This window comes from Anopheles coluzzii, chromosome 3 (genome assembly GCF_943734685.1).
Source record: "Anopheles coluzzii chromosome 3, AcolN3, whole genome shotgun sequence".
In the NCBI taxonomy this organism is placed as follows: domain Eukaryota; kingdom Metazoa; phylum Arthropoda; class Insecta; order Diptera; family Culicidae; genus Anopheles; species Anopheles coluzzii.
Genome location: NC_064671.1, coordinates 34038300 through 34063069, shown reverse-complemented (window position 1 = coordinate 34063069; position 24770 = coordinate 34038300). Strand labels below are relative to the sequence as shown.

The 24770-nt window shown below is 47.0% G+C and overlaps 1 protein-coding gene across 1 annotated transcript in view; it reads right to left on the bottom strand.

Annotated features, from left to right (window-relative positions):
• LOC120954785 (zinc finger protein 235-like) overlaps window positions 1-24770 on the bottom strand; it is a 241899-nt gene that overhangs the window by 145377 nt on the left and 71752 nt on the right. The window contains exon 3 of the mRNA XM_040375023.2: window positions 17462-17618. Coding sequence (XP_040230957.2) covers window positions 17462-17618 — 157 coding nt within the window. The remainder of the gene's footprint in view (window positions 1-17461; window positions 17619-24770) is intronic.

The following is a 24770-nucleotide window of genomic DNA, read 5'->3' as shown; positions in this document are numbered from 1 at the left end:
CTCCCCGCGACACGCAAGCTTTGGTACCTGTATTGTCCTTCACAGCCGACACGGAGGCCCAAACAGACCGAGGCAGGTTGTCATAAGCGCTCGATTTGACAAGTCAATTAATGGCACGGGGCTGGTTTGAATAACCGAATTCCCCAAAGTATGATAATAACTCATTCAACCGTCCTTGGGCTTCTCCCCTCACCACCACCAGCATTGGCGGTCCCTATTTGTGTGTGTGTCCGGGCGGCTGATTGCGACCATACAGGCCCTGCGATTCGTTTCGGGCAAAACACATGTTGTTTTCTAATATCTGCATTGCACGCAGCCATCGCGCGAACAATCAAGCCCAGGTGTGCTGGTCTGTTTTGGTTTGGTGTAGATAACGACATTTTCTCGATATGTTGTGGCAGCTGCTCGCGGCTTGGAGCTATGTTGCTTGAGTGTGTGTGTGTCTGTTTAGCCAGGGCTAATGGTTTAATTTATTAAGGGTCGCGGTTCGCCATGTGTGGCTGAATCGATTGGGATAGCAACTCCAATGCTTTGTTTTCGCTTCGCAAGGTGATTGGGTGGTTTAGAATTCCGTAGATTGTGAAAACCGTTTACAGATAAGATAGCGTACAAGCAGAGCGCACGTTTGACAAGAGCGTTGGTGAAACTCATTTACAATAACGTCTTGATTGTGGCACGAAAACGGGTGCAGAGCGCTGATCGTTTCCGTCGTAAGAACGCTTCTCCTCGTCCCACAATGATGCCATACCCATTCCGCACTAATGACGCGTTTTGAGGGTAATTTTGCACCATAGAAACTCTCCTGTAACGATCCCATCGCCCAGACGCCATTTGATGGTGTTCTTTTGCGGCGGGCGAAAAACGAAACTTCAACCGCAGCAGTATCGCGCGTTGCGCAGTGGAAGGAACACAGGCTCCCCGAAAAACAAGCTGGAAGCGATATAAAATTTAATGACAGAGCACTCTTTTTTCTTCGAGCTTTTCACTCCACTCGGCGCGCGTCCACGGGAAGAGGTATGGGTAGGTAGGCCTTTCATCCAGTTCAGGGTGCTGTTGCAATTTTTGTAACTCAACTTCAACGCCAGCCCTCAGCTTTCTGTATTTCCGGACATCATTTCGCAGTGTTCGTTTCATTTGCGGTGGTGCCGACTGGTGCCGACGGGCTGCCGCTGCTGGTAACGCAATGGCACAGGGTAATATAATAACCCCCCAAAATTCGCGTTCGCATTTTCGGACCAGCAGACGAGGGACGCGAGCAAATGAACGAGCGCAAACTTTCCACATGTACGTACGTTGACGCGCCAGGCGTGCTATCATTGCTGTGGTCTGTCGGGAACTTGTCATAAATTTTCTATACCAACCGACCGCATCCAAGGCACCGGCAGTGGTACGACCCCGGAGGGGACCCATCGTCCAGTACCATGCCACACACACACACACTCACAAAAAACTACCCGACGATCACGACGATCCACCGATTCTGCAAACAGAGCAGCCTCATAAAGTAGAGACATTTCGGCAAGGGCAACACACAAATGGAAATGGTAGGAATTAAATTCCGAATTAACCGCAAAACGGAACAGTCCCAAAATCCCGAAGGTACTCCGCTGTCCCTGTTCTTCCTCTTCCCAAATGGAAATAAGTGGAATGCTGCTGTACAATCCGTTTCTGGCACTTTGAGCTTTCTGGCGACGACGACCACCGATGACATTCAAATGATGCTGTTTTGTTGGTGGAAGAGTGATCGTGTTGTCGTTGTTTTTATCGCTTCATCAAGAGCTCGATCATTTCTCCCTCGGGGGAGTAACCGTGGTTTGGAGTGTTGGGCAGAAGAGCTACTTCTCGATACAGATTTGAGCTGTTGAGAGAGCGATTGAAGAGTTGTAACGACAAGAAAGAATAATAAATAAGTCAAATGAAGCCCTACTTTAGAGGGCAAGGTTGCGTGATGAGCAAGAAGCGTTGGACAATTTTTGTTCATTTGAAGGTCAGCGCTAGTATTTACAGGAATAGGGTAAATGTACCAATAGTGGTGCAATTTGTGGTGGTACAGATGTATTTTAATGGATTTAAAGTGTCATGAAGGACAATTTCTGAATATTTTAACACATAACATTTGGAATGTGTTTTATCTTCGCAATCACAACCATTTTTACCATGAAACACATCAAATTTACGAAATATTGCATATTTTTGTGACTGCTTCGTTGTACCTATAATGGTGGTATGGTTCCTATAGTCGTCGTATTGTGTTCATATAGTGGTGGTAAACAAGGATGCCTCAAAACAGTGAATAATATCAATATAACTTAGTTTTGAAGCTGTTTTCGTGTGAAAAACAAGGATTACTGCCGTAATAATGATTTCTTTCGTAATTTGATCGTAAAAAATGTATGATTTTGGTTGATGAAAATATTGACTAAAGTACTGAATAACACCTGTCGTCAACCCATACCCAGAAGAGTTTGCTTGATTTAAAGTCGATTTTTCACTCAGCCAAATAAGCGAATTTTGGCCTTTGTTTGGTAAATTACTGACAGAAAACTCATTTGTGTTGCTTATTTTAATGAAAACAGCACGGAATGTCAAAAATGTCGTCTAAAAAAATCTAAAATTACCTGTTTTTATTGATTTTAGAACTAGGACCACTATAGGAACATGCCTGTTTGGTGTACCTATAATGGCACTATCGTAAAAAAACACTTAAAAATACGTAAATATGGTCAAAAGCCAATGAATTTGAATAAAACAATATCATTTGATAACAATTATGTTCAAAAACTAATAAATGCGTTGTAATGTGGTCATTTAGAACGTTAACAAAAATAACAGTATCGTTATGAAATCCTAAGGATTTTGGAAAAATGTTGATATCTTTCACAAAATAATGGATTTTTCGGTCGCTAAGAAACGGAATGGTCCCATTTAATTTTTAAATCCTTTGTAAAAGGCTGGAGAACATGTCACACTATCATAAATAACTTAACTACTGTTAATTTATCGTATTAGACGCATTTTAGTGCAATAGCACCACTATTGGTACTACCACCACTATAGGTACGTTTACCCTATACATCATTTTATTTGGGAGAATGATTATTCAAATGAATTTGGACATATTCAGTAAATCAATCGTTTGAGAGTTGAGCTACTTCTGGTCTTGAACTGATGATGCACTGAGTACAAAACTCCCGCTTTACATGCACGACTATTGGCTCGGCGTTAATCAAGCTCATCTGATTTCGACTTGGTTCATAAGACACTCATCGTAGACGACGAACCCGAAAACCACCGTTATGCGCACGAGCCAGTCCACGTGCCGGATTTTCGGGTACATAATGCTCAGTTAACTAACGCCGAGCGTGATCCTCCGTTTCTGATACACTGCTGGCTGTGTACGCCTGTTTAATGGTTGGTGAAATCGAATTACAAACCTCAAACCTAACTTCCGATGAGCCAGCAATCCGTCATCGGATAATGAAAAGCTACACCCAAGAATCTACACCTCTCCTCTTGCTTTCTTTCCCTCCATCCCCCCCCCCCCTGGGTTTCCGCTCCGTCACGCTCCACATTGACTTTAGAGCTCGAGTGGTGTTTCGCAGCTTCTTCGACGTCTTTTGCGGGAGTAATTGATTTCTTGCAGCTCGCGTGCCCGATACACAGGAAATTCGTTTTAAGCTTGCCACCACCACCCCACCTGGGGGAGGAGGAGGATTAAGCTACACGACCCGATATCCAGTTCTAGATTCGATCACCTCGATCAGTAGCGGTTCATTGACCATCTCCGGCCGTTGGGTTAGAATCCGATTAGAGCGCACCGTACCACACGTATCGGATCTGGCGTGCAAATTTCTGTATTCACCCCGGGATTCCCGGGTTCCATTTTACTTCTGTTGCTCCCATCCCGAGAGTTCAAACGGGACAAATCGGAAACGACTTGTGACTGTGAACATTAAAAAGACCTCGGCAAAACATAGGGCCTGGCCCCAGCCGTATACATCGGGGCGTGCAGGAAACACACTTAAATCATGAAATAAATTGAACCGCGGGATGAAGGGAAATTCTTTTCCATAATTGTAGGGTGCGGGCTCAGGCTGACCGCTAAGGATGACAAAAAGATCACCCCGTTCAATCGGGCAGGCGTATTATACGGTAGCAGCAGCGGCGTCGGGCGGTGGCGTTCTACTTCTTTTATGCTAACTTTAGTAGCAGTGCAGGTCACGGCGCGGACGACACGCTAGAATGCCAGCATTCCGCTGCATTGTGCAGGTGAATGATGATCATTACACGTGACGAATGAGTGCTGAATGCAGGGGTGATTGCGGCACAGGGATGATTTGCGCGATAGTGATACACTGGCGGTAGTGACTGGTCAGCAAAAAGAAAACGGGTGCATCGACACCCATTTGGCAAGCGGTGGGGTGGCGTTTCCCGTTTCCCAGGGCTCGAGCGCAGCGAGCGAAAAACGATCGCTGCTACAGGATCGATCATCGGCAGGATTAGCAGTCGCGGGCAGGAAATCGCCGATAAGGCATTATTAATTGCTTAAGAAAACCTACAAAGATTTAATATAATGTACCGACTGCGGTGGCTTCCCCGACTGCTCGCGGTTGGTGGGGCAGCCCACCGTAAGCATACTTTAATTGCTCCACTCCATTAGGCGGAAGTAGCAGCTTAGCTGAAGCTGAGAAATATAGACGCTAAGATGATTGAGTTGGGCACGATTGGAAAATTGCACACGGGTGTTGGGCACGCGCGCGCGCGCGCCCCTTGCCTAGCGCACGAAACAGGTCACAGCCACCGGTGCGGAACAACTTTATCGGCACCTTTTTTACGCACACACAGCCACAGGTATGGGTGGAAAATTCCGGTTCGATGGAATCATAAACAGTTATGGCCCACCGGCTTGCCCCGATGCGTCGGCAATATGCAAGCTCATTACCGGGAAGACGTTGAAACGATGAACTTAAAAAAAGAGGTACAAACTATGGATTCCTTTGACGCCCGGTCCCGGGAAGAGATGCCAGCACAGTAAATTCTTATTACAGTGGGCAGCCACTGTGTTGCTGCCGTCACGAAAATGCACTGAAAGAATCTAGCCAACCTTAATGCCAACCCCGCTTCGTGGGGTCTAATTGAGGCACCTGGGATTTTAAGACCATCGAGGCGAGGTGGGCCACGCCGATGGAGTTTCGAAATAATTCCACTTGTTATTACCACCATTTGCCGGGAATAAATGTTTCAATTAACGACGATCTGAGCCGAACTGAGCCACTCCGCGTGTCGGTTAATTTAAAAGAGAACCGAACGCCGCGACCGCTAAAGCCTGCTGATCGCGGCGAAGATCACGACCGGAAAGCGGAGGGGGTTCGTTGCTTGCTCGTTGCATTCTTGCTTTACGGATTGCGGTGCTAATTCCACAATCGCCAGGATCGCCTCGGTTGCTGTGGCGAGATGAATCTTGCCGGTTCGCTCAATCGTCACTTCTACCGCCCCTCTACGGCTTCTATCGTGCCACCAAGGCATCGCGTGTGTGTTTTATGCGAATGTTATTTTATATGCACCTTTAAACGGCGGCCATCAATTCGAACCCGCGCTCTGCATACTCGGATATCGCAACCGATATCGGCAATCGGGTTGCAGGAAGGAGCGTAATTTGATGCGGTGATTTGTACACGGCACTTGCGCTTGGGCTGTGCCATAAAGAAAATGATTGAAGGCGCTCAACAGCCCATTAACTCGTACGACACGGAGACGGTCGGGCATCGCATCGAGAGCTGGCGTTTGATTCGGTCACTGCCGGGCAAACCCGACCCGTACCGGGAGCGATCAATTGTGACACAAAGTAGGTGTGCGTGTGCAGAGAGACCCCTTTAGGCGTGCGCAGAAGGGGTTACAACTAGTGGCAGGCCTTTCTGTTATTGCACCCGACCCATGTACGATCGCACCAATATTGAGCACGGGAATATTGCTCCGATTGTAACTCCCCGCGAGCGCTGCCACTTGGGCCAAACCGACCGTACCGATGCGTTCGCGGCTGCCGCTCAGGATATATTTCACTTCCCAACTACCAGTTTTATGGCAGAATAAATACACCCTTTCGTTACGCCTCGTTTTGCTGCTATCCTCCCTCGGCTGGTGCCAGAGACACGCGGGGACTGCTACGTGAACTGCTGCTGTACACGATCCGGGGCAAACATTACGCCTTTAGCGATCGGGATCAGGGCCCAACCAGGGGGAAAGGATGACAGTGGAGGACAGTCATTCTCTAGAGCTCGGTTTCCGCTCGGAATGGGGCGGTATCTTGGTACGGCATCGCGGAAGAACACACGCACATTATCTGGGTAGATGATCGCTGCGGGGCTGGCTTGCGATCGCGGAATCGGACAAAACAGTACAAACATCCAAACGCGGCCTCCAAACGCGGGAATATGAATGAATCCCGAATGCCCGTTGGCAGTTTTGTATTCTTTCGTATCTACATTATATTACAATTAAAATTCCATTTCGCCATTGAGCCTTCGAGGTGGTTTGCCGGCCGTAGCTAGTTTTCTATTAATCGTTGCGTTGTAGAACGGTTCCGAAGAGAGAGAGAGAAACGACACACAAAAAAACCAATGATCGGGTTCGTCGCTTTTTTCCGGCCGTTGATGTCTTTTGATGCAAAACGCCGCGTTTTGAGGTTTTGAGGAGTTCATATCGAACGCAAACAAACCGTAGAAAGTAATCACATATATGGTAACGCTGAACATTCATTAGTTAGTTCGTCTCTCTCTCTCTCTCTCTTTCTTTCTTTCTTTTTCCCTCTCTACAGTGCTTGCAGGTATAAGTGGAAATTAAATTTTATTTTCCCGTTGCTCCCTACACAGCATCCAAAAGCATGAAGCTCCCCCTGTTTCCAATGTCCGGAGACATTCGGGCACGCAAACCGACCGTTCAAGCGTGACTATCGCCACCACCGGCCATAACCATCGAACAGCAACACACACACACGCGCGCGCGCGAGGTCGTACATGGAAATGGGAAAAGCCCCGGGCTTGCTTTATGGTCTCGTGATCTGCACCAATCGTTCCAAATTGGAGGTCACGATCGTTCAGCGCAACAAACGCGCGGGGCCAATCGTTAGGCTCGTTCCCTTTGCTGACTTGCTGACAGCGGGTCAGGTGTGCCGCTGCTGGAGACTTCCGCGTGGCCGCTGTGCGGTGAAAGATGATTTGCGAATCACAGAGCAGGAGAAGGAGCAAGCTTCTGAAACTGATGCCCCAAAGACGCTCGACAATTAATTAAGAAATTTAAATTGAACTTCGCTTAAAACCGTGAGCGGCGTTCGATGACGCGGTGAGTCAATTAATGTGGAATCGTATGGGAAGTCGAGAAAGCTCTAAGCGGCTGCAAATAGTTGATTCGAACGCTTACTCACGGCGCACCGGACGATCGGATGGGTGCGCCCGTCTCTGGGGAAGAGCCCTCCCCCGGGAGGAGGAAGCTCCTCTTGTGTGCAAATAAATTAAGTTGTTTTATTTAAAACTGGGATAAACCTTTCGGTTCGAATATGTGTGTGGACGAGCAGTACCCGCAGTAAATAGAATTGACGATTGAATGCGCAAATCCGAGAGGCCACCGCCACCAGCAGCAGCAGCAGCAACATTCGAACAATACGGTCACGATTTCGCAAAGGCAGCCGAGCAACTGCGCTGCCAAACATAAACATCGTCACCAATGTACCGCAAACCCGCGAACGTGCCCAATGGTTCGGAACGAGCTTTTCCCCCGCCTCGAAGAAGACGGTTAGATTTCCCGTTTTGTTTTCCTTTCCGCGTGCATTCCCCTGCATACACCGCGCCCTTCCCTCCTCGGACGATAGTTCAAACATCGAGAGCAGGTCACGGCGGTATGGCTTCCCAGGATCGAAGTGAAAAGTGAACGAATGTAGAGTGCAAGCAAACCCAACAGTCGCTGTCAACTGATTGAGCATGCATGATAAGCAGGTCGATCGAGTGCATCGAGGATGGAGTGGTACACACACACACACACTCACGCGGACAGAAGTAACGGCCGATGAAGGCGCAAATCACGCGAAGGTAAGCAATGAGGTTTGCAAGAAATTAAACCAAAAAAAAGTATAAAAAAAAACCAGCAAAATAAACACTCAACCCCGCAATCAATGCGCCCGAGCAAAAAAACAGGAACAGGGTTCGTCGCTTGACGAAAGTCTTTCTCCCGTGCGCGCACGCCCAGGTCGCGAAACAAATTAAAAATCGTTTAAATCAAACCGTAAACGACGCCGTGGAACCCCGCTCCGCGGTGTGCCTGTGAGCTCCAGAAGCGCACCCATTACCATTAATAAATTCAACACTGCTGCTTCAAACCACTGCCAGCACTCTCGCGCGCGGGGAAATTAAAACCCGAGTCCGGGTTGGGGCCCGATATTGGACTTAATTTGTTTCTATTTTATTTTCCTCCTGCGGGACACCATTTCTCACTTACCACACGGCCGTGTGCCTTGGTTTGGCGCAAACGCGATTGCAATCGCGAAGAAGAGTGACCCCGTCCTGTCACACACACACGCGCGCGCGCGTCCACACACGTTGCGTTTTTGCAACCAGCAGCACAAGCAACAGTCATTCATAGTTCATTAGAAATGGAAACGTCCTCTCGAAGCGCGTCGCTTCGTCCCGAGCTTTCTTTCCCGGCCAGTCCACCCTTCGTACCATCCTGCCCTCATCGTTCATCGTTCGTGAGCTACGCACGTTTTCTTCGCCTTCGATTTGCTGCGAGTGTCATTATTTATCGCAAAACGGCCTGGGTGTCCTCGTGCGGTGACGATGCGACGGGCGACAGCGGCAAAAAACCCGATCGCACATTCCGTCGCTGGCCGTCGTTGGGGATTAAAAATTACCCTTACCCCGCGCCCTTCTCTCCCTCTCTCCCATCCCTTGCATTACCTGGTCGGTACGGCCGTAGGCGCCGCTTGCCCCGTGGCAGCGATTAGCTGGCATGAATGACTGACTGGGTTACATTAACTAATCACTGTTTTTGCCCTGCTTGGACGCAGCACAGACACAGATTACGATTCGAACGGTTGTTTTCTTTGCAAAAAGAAAAAAACTATTCCCAGCAAAAGTTTACCATTTTGAGGGATATTTTTACAGAAAGTTATTTGCACTACGTTTCAGTACAAATTTTGCATAAAAACGATGCGTTTTTGCTTCCCATTTCTTCCCCTTGCTATGTGTCATCCCATACCAGCAGAAACTGAACTGTCTACTGGGCCTGATGAAAGAAAAATTGAGTCATTTGTTAAAAAGTTCTACACCACCACCACCCCATCACTACCCCCAATCAGCCATCAAGCCAGCAACCCCTTTTAAGGTGCATCCAATTTGCTTCCCATTCGTGGTGCATTCCTTCCAATAACAGCAATCAAATAAACTACCCGGGTTTTTTTAATTAAAACTCTCCACCGATAATAAAATCTTCCGCTCATTTTTTTTCTCTTTTTACCCTCTTTCTCTCTCTTTCTCTCTCTCTCTCTCCCGCTCGCTTCTGATATAGTTATGGAAGATCCACCCGATGCAACAACAACAAAAAATCGCGATCGTTTTAATTGTGGCAATGCTGGTGACGGTGGTACTGGTAGTGGTGATGGTGATGATGGCAATGCCGCCAACGTTGTGCAGCACCTGTAGCACGACCCCCACCTCCCCTCCCCTCTCCTCCCCTCACCATCCAATCGGAAAGGACACCCGATCGTTAATGTGTTTTTAATTTTAATTCCTCAAATTATGACCACTCGACCACGGGCGGGAATGAACTTTGTGCCCGGGGTGGTGGCTGGGCGCCTGTAAAGTTAAAAACAAAACCAAAGCGAAGGAGAGGTTTGGCGCGATTGCCGAAAAAGTCGTGCACCAGTTCTTTTTTTGTTGCTTTCAGGCTACTATCGTTCAGTTGATGACAGAAATGGGGCGGAAGCAGAGAGGAAGTGTGCGATGAGTGGAACACGGGGGTAAAACGAATTAAAATGTTCACCGATCAGCAATCCGCTGATCTGTTGGCCCTGCTTTTCTTTATATTTTTGTTTGGCAAAAAACCAGTTCCTGCCTGATCTGGGGCTTTCTTTGCGCCGAAGGAGAGTTTTGAGATCAAGCGCTCGTGCACTCACTTGTTTCGCTTCCTTTTCCTCCCGATGCAGCATCGCTTGCTGCAGTGATGGGTTGGCGTGTGCTTCGCTCTAACCGGCCAGCACAACCCCGGCGTTGACCCGGCGGGGTCAGCCAATATTTGCTTTTAAGTTGTTATAAACGGTAATTTCGTGATCATTATCGGGTGGTTTGATTTATTTTTGCTTTCTTCGGGATAGCGAAACAACCCGGGCTGGCGATGGTTAGACAGGGTAAGACAGCAAAAGGTGCAGAGTATGGCACCTTTGCGCGGGTCAGCGGAGGACCCGTGATGCTTTTCAAAATGATTTTGCTTCAAAAATCGCCCCTGGAAGCTATGCAAAGAAATATGAGGCACGTTCTTGCAGCTAACGACGCTTCCCTACACCCTTAAATCAATAACGATCTTCTGGCTGGCAACCGCCAACACTGCAGGTTGTTTTTCCCCCCGAAACAGGCCCAAAGTTTAATAGCGTTGTTGACCGTGCGTCGAAATTATGTTGGGCTATCAAAAAAGCAAAATTAAACATGTCTGCCGATTTGATTGGATTTAATTTCGGGACATTAAACCCGAAACCCCGCGCTCCGACAATGTTGCGTGCTGGGGGATTCGAAAAGAAGGATCGAAAAAAATGCGGGAGCGAAAAGAAAAACTTGACTGTTTCGTGTTTAGGATTCGAACTCGACTTAACGACTGCTCGATGAAGATGATCTCTGTTGGACCGTGTTTTCTCCTAAAGAGCTGCTACCGTGGCCAGACGACGCCGGCTGCAATCAGCTGTGGCTGCGCGTCCTGTTTAATAGCGTTATGTTCTGTGTTTTATGTTGTGTTTATTTGATGGGTCCTTTCGGAATTCGTTCGATGTTGTGTCGATTCAAATCGATCGCGTTGACCTGATCGGTTTTTTAGCTCATTTTGAAGAAGATGAAGACGCACATTTAGACGCTCAAAATTTGACCACCGGCCGGAAGCTGCCAGCACCAGAGTGTGAACCGAACGCATCCTCTGCTGAAGTGGCCCGCGCGCCCGTGAGAACCAAACCGCAAGGAGATCGAACGGTGCTATCCCAAGATCCATCCGAGCGTTATGATGTTTTCTTATGGGTATGATAATTGCTCTTCCAGGGGTTTCCAATCGAGAAATCGATCCCGGTGCGGGCAGCAGCAATTAAAGCTTTCTTTCTGCTTGCTTAGATTTAGGCGAGCACGATAGAACGCTGAGCACGGGAAGCCAGTAATAGGGCTATTGGAACCAATTTTGAGCGATTTTATTGTCATGCTGCTGCTGCTACTGCTGCGTCTCCTTCCATTGAAATGATGTCAGTTTCTCACGGAAGAAGGACCACTCCAACCGGGGCTGAACTTTGCTACACTTAACTAAAGAAAGGAAGCAAATAAAGGTGGGCAGGAAAAAGCAACCACCATCGGCCATACTTTGTATGTGAAGAGGCAAGAGCAATGGCGCGATTACATTTGCAACAGTTGTCCACTTGTCTCGCCAATTGTTATCCGTAATCCGAGCAGTGACTTTCAAGAAAAATAGCAGCTGTTGCAACCGTGATTGAAGAGCCGTATTCTTTGGCGACCGCGAAGGCAATCGGAGAGGATTAATCATAAAATAATCCCACCCCGATCTGCCGGTGGTGAAAGTGTCCTCTGAGGGGCAGCCTCAGGGGGGGGGGGGTAAAGGGAGCACTCGATCGATTACAGTAAGTTGCCACCGATCGATAGCACACTTTCGCGACCGCCCTCCCTCAGACCAGATGCAGATAATGTAGTATGCGGGACACCAACTTCAATTGAGCCGATCGAGAGAGATTAAAATGCCGCCTCACACACACACACACACACACACACACACGCGTTTACTAAGTCGAATACCTTGTGTGTGTGTGATTTAATAAGCAAATTGCTTCACATCAAAAGCGCGACAGTGATCGATACGAGCCCGCCTGCAACTAATTCGCTACTTTTAGTATAACTTAATTAATAATTGATACATTTTTGATTAAATATTGATTCGAATCGATCGCTACTGGAGCTGTGCCCGTGTGCGTTGGTAGAGTGCAGCAACACTAATGATTGTTATTATATGACCAGCGGCTCCATTAGTGAGACCGTTCGGGTTTGGGCGCACTGTGAGGCTTTGACCTCCTGTCTCATGCTGTCGTCTTTGCTGTTTGTTCGGTAGCGAACGGTGACGAATCGGTTCGACAAATCTCGCATTAGTGCTCTTGAGGACCGTAAGCACCGGGAGGGCTTGAGCACATGACACATGGTTGCAGATTTGCACTGGCTTGCACCAAAAGCTCCCACGCCGAAAACAACGGCCCCAGCACCGTCAAGCGCCCGATTACGATCGGCAAATGCCTTGCCGCGGTCTGCATTATGCATTAAATTGTACGCTTTTGTACGTTCGCGTGGCTGCCGGATTATTCCCCGGGCCGCTCGGCCACTCGATGCATGTTTAACGTTTTGTTGAATCGATCGATCCAGCCCCTTTATGGGTGGGAGAGAGCGATCGAGCTGGTACAGGTTCATCATCATCGTGCAACGAAACAGTTGTACGCAACAGCCTAAATGGACCAAGCGCTTTTAGTGCATCGATCCTGCGTGATGGTAATGAGGCAACGGTTTAATTGTGGCAGGCAGGAGGGGGACGGCACTTTAATTAGTACCAGCTGGCGGTAGTAGTCGTAGGCAACAACAAGTACAGCGTTCTTTGCTCGAGATTGTAAGGTGCACCACCAAGTCTAATCGCATTACACCGATCTATTGCGCACTCGCCCCACTCGGTCGGCGGCCAAGCGGCAAAGGCATTCGCTAAAGTAAACACAACGGAGCTTCGTCGATCACGAGCCCGATCTTACCCATTTATTAATTTCATCCCCGATCGACAGGGAGCGATTCTGCCAAAACCGTGCCAACGATTGGGCGAGTGCAGCCGACTGCCGATTCACAATCGCCATTTCGCGTTTTGCGCTAGAAGTAGGCAATAATTAATAATGTTGTTCACTACGATAAATTACCGTGTCCGTTGTTCCCGCGAAGGCTGAGGAGGGGAGGAGGGGAGGAAAATAAATAGCGAGCGTGAAAAAATGAGATAAAGAGCTCCGATCATCCCGAGCGAAAAACGGATCGGATCAAAGCAATCGACTGAGAGAGAGCGGGGAAAGACTTCGATGCGACGAGGAACGACGAACCCGGCTACTAAGGGTTTTGCGTGCGCAATATTACGTCTGACGGTGGTAGTGGTAGTGCTGGCAAACCGGGAGGCGTTTAATTTGATTATTTTCGAATTAGCAATCGCAACGATGCGTGCGCAGGCTCGATTCGGGGCAGTGGCCCGACCTTCACTCGCCGGATATTGGGTAATGCTCCCGCGCGCGCGCACTAATGCTATGCTCCCGCGCTAATGCTGCAGGTGGCTGATGGAGTGGGTCTGACTCCTTCGGGATGATAATCAAGCTACGAACGTGCGCGCGCGTCAGGTTGCGATACGTTGATTGGCGAGCGAGTGCCGATCATTTAACCATGCTGACCGCTCTGGCATTGATTGCGCGTGCGGGTGGAGTGTTGATTGAAACTTTCTATAAATCGTTATCAAAAGCCCATTAGCTTACTTATTGCTTTAATTAAAACAGGAGTGTATCAGATAAAATTAAGTGAAAAAATCATTATTAAAATGCATAATTGTGAAGAAAGTCATCATACAAGCCCGTAAAACTTTTTTACGTGGTTCATGCTTCAATTCACAGAAAAAAAACCGCAATTTTTATCAGCAAACGTATACGTTGCCGTCAAAACCGTTTCCTATTCTCCATGACTTGCCAAAACGCAACGACTGATGGACATGGCATGATTGTGAGCTACCAAAGTTTGTGCGCTTCCCCTCCTGATATTCCTTTCAAAAATCTCGTTTGCACGCTCACACAAACAACACAAAACTCGCCATGCCCATGCCATGTTGTGCATTAATTTCCCTTCCACACTTGCATGCCATGATTTGATGCAAATCTGTTGCAATTTACTCACGACAAGAGAGCGCACGGATACAACATGCAGACATGCTTCATTTTGTGCATCGCTTCGGACCGGAGGGGGGCGAGAAAGCAGCGAAGAACGGAACGAGGACAAAAATCAATTTCCAGATGTGATTCATTTTCCTCGCTTCCACCGCCGTTTTACAATGTACGACGACGACATTCGCTCGAGCGTCATTTCGGCAGCGGCGCGCGTGTTGTCAGAAAACTCATTCCAGAACGCATCCCCGGCCGGCCACGGGTCCAGTCATTAGCAGCGCAAGCATCGTCAGTGCACCTCATCTTCATCCCGGTTTTTGTCTGGTGCGGGTTGGTTTTTTCCCCCTTTTCCTTTATCTGTCTTGTAAGCGTTATGAATATAAATGCAACAGTCACAGAAGTGGTTCCGCTGTTACCGGCTACCGGTGTTACGCTGTCGTTTGGAAACGCTGTCTGGCAAGTAGCAGCAAAGAAATGGGACGTAAAATTGATTTCAGGTCGTCTGTCGACTGTGTTGAGAGGAAGCGGAGCTTTCCAGATTCCTAAGTGTGGTGGACTTGGCTTAAAAAATGGCATCATCATTTTTCTTTGCGTACAGTTTTGACAGCTCGCGACGAAGTGTATGGAAGATAATTTTTTCCATCCTAGTGATGCATACCCGAACATGCATCAAGCCCGTCTGGATCAATCCCCGGTCCATATTCTATGAAGATATTTCTTTGCGTGTTTAATTAGCTTTTGCAAGCTAAGTGGTTTATCGTGTTGAGTAATTATAAACGATTGTAGGAAAGTGTAGATGATACATGTTTAAACTTGGGGGAAGTGGTTAAATGGTGCAAAGCATTAGATGTAAAAGGCTTGTTGTTGAGATACTACGATGCATGCAAATATTCATAAACCTATGCAATATTTATGAAATATTTTCAGAAAAATTATTAAAAATTATTTAATGCTGATAAAGTACAGGTACCCGTTCATCATACTAGTCACCTTTTAATACAGCAACCAACAATTGTTCAAATAAAATGATAAAAACATCTCTCATTAGAATTCTTATCATGCAGGTGGTGCGTGTGCTGGTCCATTGAACCCCTTTCCAAACGGTATCAAACACGTGCCAATCGTTCAACCTGCCATCCGGAAGGAAATCAAAGTTTTTTATAACCATCTTTTCCCAGGGGGCCGTCCAAATTAAACTCATCCCTGAATGAAAATTATCTTGTGTTTTGTGTCATAAAATGTTGCAGCTGTCTACCGGTTCCGGAGTGCCGTTAGATTTGACGGTATATCCCTTTTTTTTACCCGCAAAAATTAGCGACAGGGTCATCACACCTGTCACACGAACTCAAACAGAGAGTAAACTGTAAAAGAAAAAAACATTATTACCAACGATAACACGTGTTCAATGAGTATTTTTTTCTTTCTCTCCTGCTGCTCTGTGTTTTTCAAACTAACATTTTTATCCCCGTACACGCTCAGCGGGATAAAAACACATGCTTCCGAATCGATTGCATTATTTCAAAGACAAGCTGTGTCAGCTGTCTCTAATGAAGAGTGGAGCGGGGTTGATGAAGCGCTTAAATTGTTTGTGGTAGCAAACCAAAAAAAAAAAAATACCAGCAAGATAATTGATTAGTCTTTCATCATGCGTTTGACAGCAATGATCGTTTCATGGCAATAACAAAGAAGCTTTCTTTTCTTAGCAAGCACCTGACAGTGTATCGAAATAATTACACTATTTTTAATTCAATTTTCGATGACGAATTGGCAAACAACTTCAATGCTGCTGCAGAACACGAACGCTCAGAATGTAATTATTTTTAGCTCAATTTCTGATGACGATTTCACAAAGAACTTCAACGCTACAACAGCACACGAACCCTTTTGGATCGTTACTATAGAAATCATAAATCGTTCACAAATCGCAATGGAATGTTCGCACGATCGTCACTACATTCGAAGAACCACTTGAACCAGAGCAGCGCGCTCGTTTGCTGAGGAGTCGGTACCGAAGATCACATCAAAACCACCCGCCGCCGATCGCCACTCGACCAGTGATGGGTCCCTGTGATCGATCAAACACCACCAATTCTGTTCGTCTCACTTCAAAGGCTTCAGCTGCTCAGTAGGGGAGCAGGTAGGAAAAGGGTGTCAAATTGTTTGCGCAAAATCGGCGTGCCGCGGTACAGCGATCCAAAAGGGTGTCTGTCGGTCGGTACGCACTCCTTTGAACGTCATCGTTCATTACATTCAAGTACAATTGCTTCGTCCACACCCCCGAAAGGCCCGCGACAAATCGGTACCCATACCGCGAGTACCGGACGTTCTCTGTGGAAAGTATTGTGTATGTATTTGTATGTGCTTTCCTCTTCCGTCCGATCAAAAGACATCCATATGGTGTGAAGGGACGCGATCTTTACGCATGTGATCGTGCGCCGTTTTTTCACACCTTTTATGTTTGCTCTGATTTCAATTCCACGCTTATTTGGGTGCGTGTGCCCGCGTATGGTTCGTTTTTTTTACTTTGCTTTCTTGCGTAAACGTGCTTGTTTTCTGAAACAGTTGCGCATATTGTTTCACAGCACCGTTCGCGCTATCGATGGATTGAATTTTCCTGTACATCCATCCGACTCGTGCTTCGAGGGTGCAAACGCTCTTCAATTTTCTCTCTGCCACCCTTTTTATTTAAAACACCGTCCAAAAAGGATGCCGCTCGAGAGGATGAAGGTGATTATGAAGGCACAAGGGGGACGGGTATTTGCCTCCGACACGCGGCAAAACGCGGCCCACCGACGCTGATGGTGATGCTGGTGGTTTGTGATTTACAAGAGTTTCGCGGAACAAATTTCTCGATTCGGTGTGCCCCGCGTGTTTGGTTTGGGATTCGATTCACTTTATTCGACATTGATCGATTTGATTGAAGAAGAAGAGAAGGAGAAGGTTTACCGAAAAAAGTGATTAAATTACACTTCCATTCCATCCCGAAACGGTGGATGTGGTCAGTGCGGGAAGATGTGTTTGAGCTGGTTGGGAATCACAAAAAGCGTCGCCACCTTTTCTATGCATGTTTGAGTATGGCTCTCTGCCGTGGCATCCGAAAGGCTCGACTCGAGATGGTGAGCTTAGTCGAGTGGGCCAAAGCGGAAAAGCAGAGGGCAGAAAAGCGTCCCGAAAAAAACAATCCCCTGATGCTGGTACACATCCATTCCAGTGAGCTCGGTTTCCAATCAAGCAGCAAACAATGTAATCATAATGTTTTTCTTACAAAATAACACTCACCGCAAACGGTGCCGGACACCGGGCCGGACTCCACCATGGGGCCAACGGACTCATATTGTTCGGAATCGTCGTAACGATCTGGAGCGCCGCGCAACCGCCGAGACCGGGTCGTGCCGAGATCTCATTACCGATGATCTCAAGTGGCTTCGCGTCCGTTCTGGGGAAGGGAAGAAAATGGGGAAAGAAAAGAAGAAGGACGTTTGTTTATTTTTTCAATCGTTCTAGAGGGGGCGATCAACCTGCCAGCCAAGTCATCGCTACGAGGGCCAAGGGTAGAGAATTGGTGTGGCAGCTCTACATTTGTGGTTGTGACCTAGGGGAAATTGAAGTCACGCGGCCACATAATCCGGGTTCTGCCGTTCTCTCGGCAGCACCGGTCAACCGTATCCGGAGCGTCACTGTTGAACCACTTTGATTCGGTGCTTCAGCGCTCGATTAGATTTGTTTGGTTTTTGCGGGCGCAGGGCGTTCGCGCTCAAGAGGCCCCGGGCCTGTGTGCGAACCTCGCTCTTTGGGGCGTCACAATATTTCACCCCATTACACGTTATAAGCCAGCCAAGGGCTTCTAGATCCAACGGGGTCGCTCCGCTTCCTGTGCGAAGTGGGTCTGTGTGTGTCGAGGCGAAGGGTGTACACCCCTACTGCAATCGAGCGAGGACAGAGAGAAAAAATGGAAGCGACAGGAACGGCTTAAATTACTTACCGATCGGCGACCTAATCCGATTTTATGACGCAGCAAAATGATGATGGAATAAGGTGCAGAACATCCAGCATCCATACGATTCCAGCACAAACAGCGGGGCAATGACCTTTTTGGAGGATTGAATGGGATTTTGGGGTGAACGATTGTTTGGATAGCAACGGAGGAACAATTTACCCTTAACTTTGAGCGGTTATGGAAACAAACGTCAACCGTGGCAAGGGACTAATGATGAAAAATGGAGCATGGAGTTTAAGAACACGCGCGGACGTGACAAAGGTGTGTGAATTAAAGGTGCAAAGGGATCACTTTTTGACAGTTCGTTGCTGAGTTCAAGATATGCTTTGAGATTACCGAAAATTTTGAAGCTTAATTTCATCACAAAGACCTTACAGGATCGTGCTTAAGTCTTCGATTGGACGAAGTGTTGATTTTAATATGGAGCACCATTGGATGTGTCTATAAAGGGCTTGGAACGTTAGATCCCATTTTAAATCTACTTATGACATCTTCTTTTGACATTTGCCTAATATTGATAACTAATTCCAAAATTTTGCTCGAGACAGATATCAAAGTCTGAAATGGAGTTTGATATAGGGGCCCTTCATGATTCTAGTCAGTTTTTTTATATGGAGTTTGACAGTTAGAAGCTGAAATCATGTAAACACTCCGTACGAAACCACACAACAAAACTAGTCTGCAATTTTCAGTCTACATTATTATAGCCTCAAAGCTAGAATTAGATTCGAGTACTTGCTCGAAAAAAATGGCAAAACAAGGTGGTGTTTTCATTTAATCCTAGGTGCACTAAAGAGATCATGTAGTAGGATCTAGAAGTGTAAAGTATATCACAGTATGTTTTTATAATCAAATTTCAACGTCACTTTTTGACAGGGTGGGTCTTTTGCTCACCTTAAAATCTTCATTCAGAAGCAAAAGCGATTGAAATCTGTCTTCTAAATACATACACCTCGCGATAAGCCCACCTGTATATTATACCCACTTAGAAAGCTCTTCGAAAACTGCTATAAAATGCAAATAGCTGACAGGCTGAAATTTCAGCCTACGAACTTAAAACGAAAAGGGCCCCATAGTCAGCATAGCTCTGAATTTAAACCATTACGGAGTTTTTTTTTCGTAGTGTCTGCCGCGTTTGTAAAACATGCGTTTAACAAAAATGCTGCCTGGGTTTGAGATAAAAAGGCGTTACACGCGTAACGCTAACGTAAAGGACTGATTCTTAGTTTACCAGCATACGCTAATATTGGGGGAAATCAAATATTTTGTTGCGACTAAGTAATGTTGAAAGGCATCAACATTTCAGTTTACCGGCAAAAGTTTATTCATAATTGAAAATGTTCAAAAACTGCTTAATATTGCTTATTAGGGTTAAAAAACGGTGTATCTGGAATGACATATTCACCACATCTGAGATACATTCAAACTACAAACCAGTGCCCACGCGAAGACAACTCCATCAGAGCACTCCAAGTCCTGCACAATAAATCTACCATGAAGCAGCTGATCCATCAGCAGGTAATAACAAAACTGTCACATACCATTAAACACTCGCTTTATCCTCCAGAACAAAACAACCCCTCGGGGTGATATGGCAAAATATAAACATCTCCACTTACAAAACATCCCCCCCTCCGGTGGACAGATCTCCAATGTCCACTGTGGGCCCGGTTCTAAGAATGCTGCAGGCAGTAGCAAGGGCGGTAGCAACTATCTCATCTCGGAACAGCTCTCGACCGAGCGCGATCCGCTCAAAATCCGCTACTGTCGCTTGCGCTATGACAATGGTATTTTTCGTCAAACAGAACATCTCCTATCATTAACCGTACAACAACGGGAGCTGAAGGTGAGGCGGCTAAGCTACCTTTAGGTCCCGGTCGCCGGCAGACCGTACCACAGCAGTTGCGTGCATTTTAATGTGGGGCAATTAAAACATGTATAATCTTCCGTTTGCTGCTGCTGTTGGAGCGGACAATCTCCAGGGGCTGGACACTCTTCCCCCGGAGGCTATCTGTGCGAGGGGGTTTAAGGTTGGCAATGGGCAGAGATAAAGCAGAGCACGGTACAACCAGCAGCTACAGCATCATCATTGTCGCTCCGGCTCAACAAAATAGCTGCCTCAGCGGAACAGCATTCATGATGGTGGTGATGGTGGGTAAGCGACGAACCCGGCCAGCAGCTCCCCTGAAGCAGTAAAGAGCCCAAGAGCAGACAAACTTCATTGTAAAATGATGCTGATGGATTTGGTTGCTGTTATTTTTTCCTTCACAATCTGTCCTTTTCCCCGCACAATCATCCATACAAACATACACATACAGAGCCCTCCCGCAACATACCGGCATGCCACCGCGCGCTTGCCAGACGACCGGCGGGATGCGTCCGTTGTGACACCCAACAGCCAATTACAGTGTGTTTAATTACGGCAGACATAAATAACTGCTGCGCGGGTAGATCCACCGCGACCGTCCGACGTCCAGTGATGCTGCGGAAAAGGGGCAACAACGGCGGAAGAAGAGCAAAGTAAAAACCTTGAAAGAAAGCATCGCGCCGCACCAAAGGCAAAGGTTAATGGAAGAGCTTTTCTACCGTGGCATTGGTTCCCCCTTACCGAGGGGCACGAGTCGTACACGCGTCTTGCCGGGCGAGTTTGACATTAACCGGGATAGAACCTCCACCACACCGGGTATAATCTTTAAATTGTAACCTTCTGCTGCTTCCTTCTGGTGCTGCTGGAGATTGATTTCAGTTTTCGGCACACGCCTCGATCTGTGCCGGAATCGGCTGTGAAATCGAATTACTCGATCGCATCGGTCATTGGATAATGAAAATCTACACCCAACTTCCTCTAGGCACGGTCGGCGCTGTGTTCGTGATGCTCTCCCCATGCTATGCTCCACTTTGGCACGGGCCGTTGGGCTTTCGGACTTTGACGTATTCGCGTCAGTAATTGATTCCTTCCACGGGGATCCACGGCCAGTGTGGCTTGGAGAGGCTGCCCAGAAGATCACGTGCCCCCGTGAGGCAATGATGCCCGCGCACGCGTTCTAGAGAGCTCACGGCTCGGTACGCTTGCGGTAGCGGTTCATTGACCAGCTGACACTACCCCGGGGCGTGTGCTCTCCCCCCCCCCCCCCCGCTCCGTCGTGTAAAATCCGGCGTGCAAATTATGGTACACATTGTGGCACGCTGCCACAAGAGCGCAAGATTTTCCAAGACCCCCGAATGGAACGAATCTGCTGCTCCTGCTCGGAAAAGCAGCCCGGCCTAGCAGGTCGGAGATTGATTCCCGATCGGACACGAATCGAATACGAAATCCGTTCCAACGGGATTGATTGTTTTCTTTGTTGGATTGCTTCCACGGAAGTTCGATCCTATTCGTTCCCTGCTGCCCGGGACGCGAGATGCAATTCAGCGCATCGAATCATTGCGCGCTAGATCTTCCCGTTCGCGTTCCTCCCCCATTTTTTGTTCCAATGTCGATTGTTGTCGACGAGGGGGGCCATTAAGCGAGGTGATGCCTTGCGCGATGCTATAAAGCATCTATCTTCCACTCGCCCCTGGAATTGATCTTCAGCCCTTCAAAACGGGTGAGCTGGCATTGCTGCCGCCTAACAAGTATCACGAACGGGAAAACGCTTTTGATGCACTTGCGCTAAAAGGTGCGATGCTTATCAATCAATTTACCGACCTTTACTGACACCGAGTGTCCCCGTAGGATGATGTTCTGGTTCTGGCAAGTGGTGTGCCTAGAAATTGACGCCGATCTAGGCCACAGAACTCCGGTGGACCACGCTGGCCGGCTAATTAATAGCTCAAAACCAACGGCATCCCAGAAATTACAGGCATCCATCATCACGGTGCCGTCGTCGATGTATTCGTCAAAGCGCCAAACGATCCGACCCGCCGCCGTCCACGCGTCATTTGAATGATCCCCCCGGCCGGCGTGGTTTTGGCGGACGCGGAGATCATACACAGGCAACAGCGACACACACGCGCGCGCGCGCACGGACACTCTCATTACGAATGTATCAATGTCTAATGATGATTATCTTTCCCTTTTGGAGTTTCTCCGCTTACCGCGGTGGTAGTTGGTGGAGAGTTTTTTTTGTTATGTTGCTTCTTTGCGAGCACCACCGATGCTTACTTCCCCTGTTGGGTGGTAGATGGACCTCAAAGAGCATGAGGTCAGCGCGGTATCATGACGCCGTATCCATGGTTGGAGCTGTCTGGCGTCGCGGTCGTTTTTTTACGAGCACGTGCTATCTGTTGGGCTCACTTTAGAGGAAGGTTTAAATTCACCTTCTTTTTTCTCAAACATAGGAAGCACGACCGACGAAACGAAACCGGACGGTCAGCTTCTGCTAAAACCCGAGCTAATGATAGACAAAACACCTGCACCTACAGCTTCCAGCCACCTTTTGCCGCCCGTTGGTCGTGGTGGTTGTGGTGAACATTACTTTTTTCTTGAATCCTACCCTGTGTCGCCGCCATTTCACAGTGACGCATGCCACTTTGCCCTCATTTTTGGCCCATGGTCCGTCCTGCCCAGGAGGAGCAAACGACAAAACTTTCTCGGGCGATAGTAGTGCGGTCACCCGTTTTTGGAGCGCACGCAGGTACACGTTCCAAAGTAACCACTAATCACATCGTTTAATGATCTTTTTCGGGATTTGATGCTGGCGTAGATGGAGAACGAACAACAACAACAAAAAAACCGCACACACTGACACTCGCTTCCCTTAATTTCCCTACAGCCTACAGTTTAGACAGCGACAGGGAGTTTTTTGGAGAAACACCTCTCGAGTGCTTCTACACACACAGGGCACGATCGGGAAGCGTGACCATCCCTCCCTTTCCCTCCTCCCTCTGAACCGATCAGTCCGAAGAAATTGATGAAAATTACCATTTAGTGGCAAGTTGGTGTGAACCATAAATCAATTAGAAGCGATTAGCGCAAAACTCCCGAAACATTTTCCGCCCCTTCGGTGTCGGGGGGAAGGTGTCTTCCATTGTGGCACGAATCGGTGGTCACAAAATGTTGTTGTTACTGGTGGGAGGTTGTATACTACACACAAATCGCCTTTTCTAGCCGAAAAAAAAGCTACAGCAACTCGTGCTCTAGTGGCGTGAACCTAATTATTCAAATCCCAATCACTTCCACATAATGAAGGTGATTAATGATTGTCGCCCATGGAACGATCGCTTTTACATACTTACTGCTGCACAGGAGGGAGACCAGGTAGGGTAACTTTTTTTTGTTACTGTGGGTTTGGGTGTTTTTAAAGGGCAATCGTGAGGATAATTGTGCCCGGCACGGTTATGTTAATGTGTGTTGTTTTCGTCACAAAAATAAAGAAAACATGTGTTTTTTGTGTATCAACGATATGAGAAATGGATTTTGTTGAAAAGGATCAAGGGTGTGTTGGAGGTTAGAGCGACGATTATGGAGGAAAGCTTTATTGTTAAAATGAGAAAATACTTAACCATTTGGTACGAATCATGCAAGTTCCAGATGAGTTATTGTAGCTTACTCGTTGAATGTGTACAATTATTAGAATAAAGGTTTGGCCCTAGAAGCTTATCAAGTCCAAGAATAAATAAAACGTCCAAGCATAAAGCGTTGCTTCCAACGCACTTTATTTTGAGTGTGAGTCAATAATTGTTGCCATCAAAGTTCAAAATTGATAGGATTCATTAAAACATATGGAAATGACTGTTCCAGAATTGATAACCAACGTAAACAAGTTTCGAATCATCAAAACAATCGTAATAATGTGACTACTACCGTTATGCTTCAAATTACGGACAGCTTCAATTTCCGGACCTTGGCATGTTTTTATTGAATATCTTCACATATAGTCCCTGGTCATATCGCTTTTTACTTTTTTAATAATTACCAAGATGTACTAGAATAAATTAAAAATGTGCCTGACCCCTAGTAGGCCCTGATGCCGCAGTAAATAAATATTTTCTGTCGATCACCACCAGAACAGTTTTGCTAAAAACCGATGCCAGTGTTATTTCTTCAATAATTGCTATTAATCGTGTTTACGTGCAATGAAATTAACCACAATCCATTGTGGAAGTATTTATCAACATGAAAACAACAGTGTTTTATCATATTGTGCTCTGAATTTCATTAAATCACGTAATTAATCCGGATATTCGAAGCAAGATTTTTATCTTGGTTTAAATTCCAGACAACCGAAATGAATTGCAATTTTTTGCATAAAAATATGTTTTTACACAGCGATAATAACAAGAAAACAATGATATTTGAAAATGTATGTGACAAATGCATTGACGGCCTTGCGGGAAAGACCGTCAATTCGCGTAGCAGTTCTTCAGTTCTATTCATCTACGAGTACAAGAGAAAAACAACATCCAAACCCCGTTGTTTGTAAGACCGTTGTTCTGTCGATCTAGGAGGACTCTGACACCCAGAATCAAGGGTCCAGACATTAAAACAAGTTAAAAACTAAAAAGGTGTAGTGTGTGTGTACCTTTGAAGGTTATAAAAGGAATTTGGAGGCTGTCCGGAATTCGAATCAAATCGTCCGTAAACATGAGCTCAAAACTGTCCGGAACATG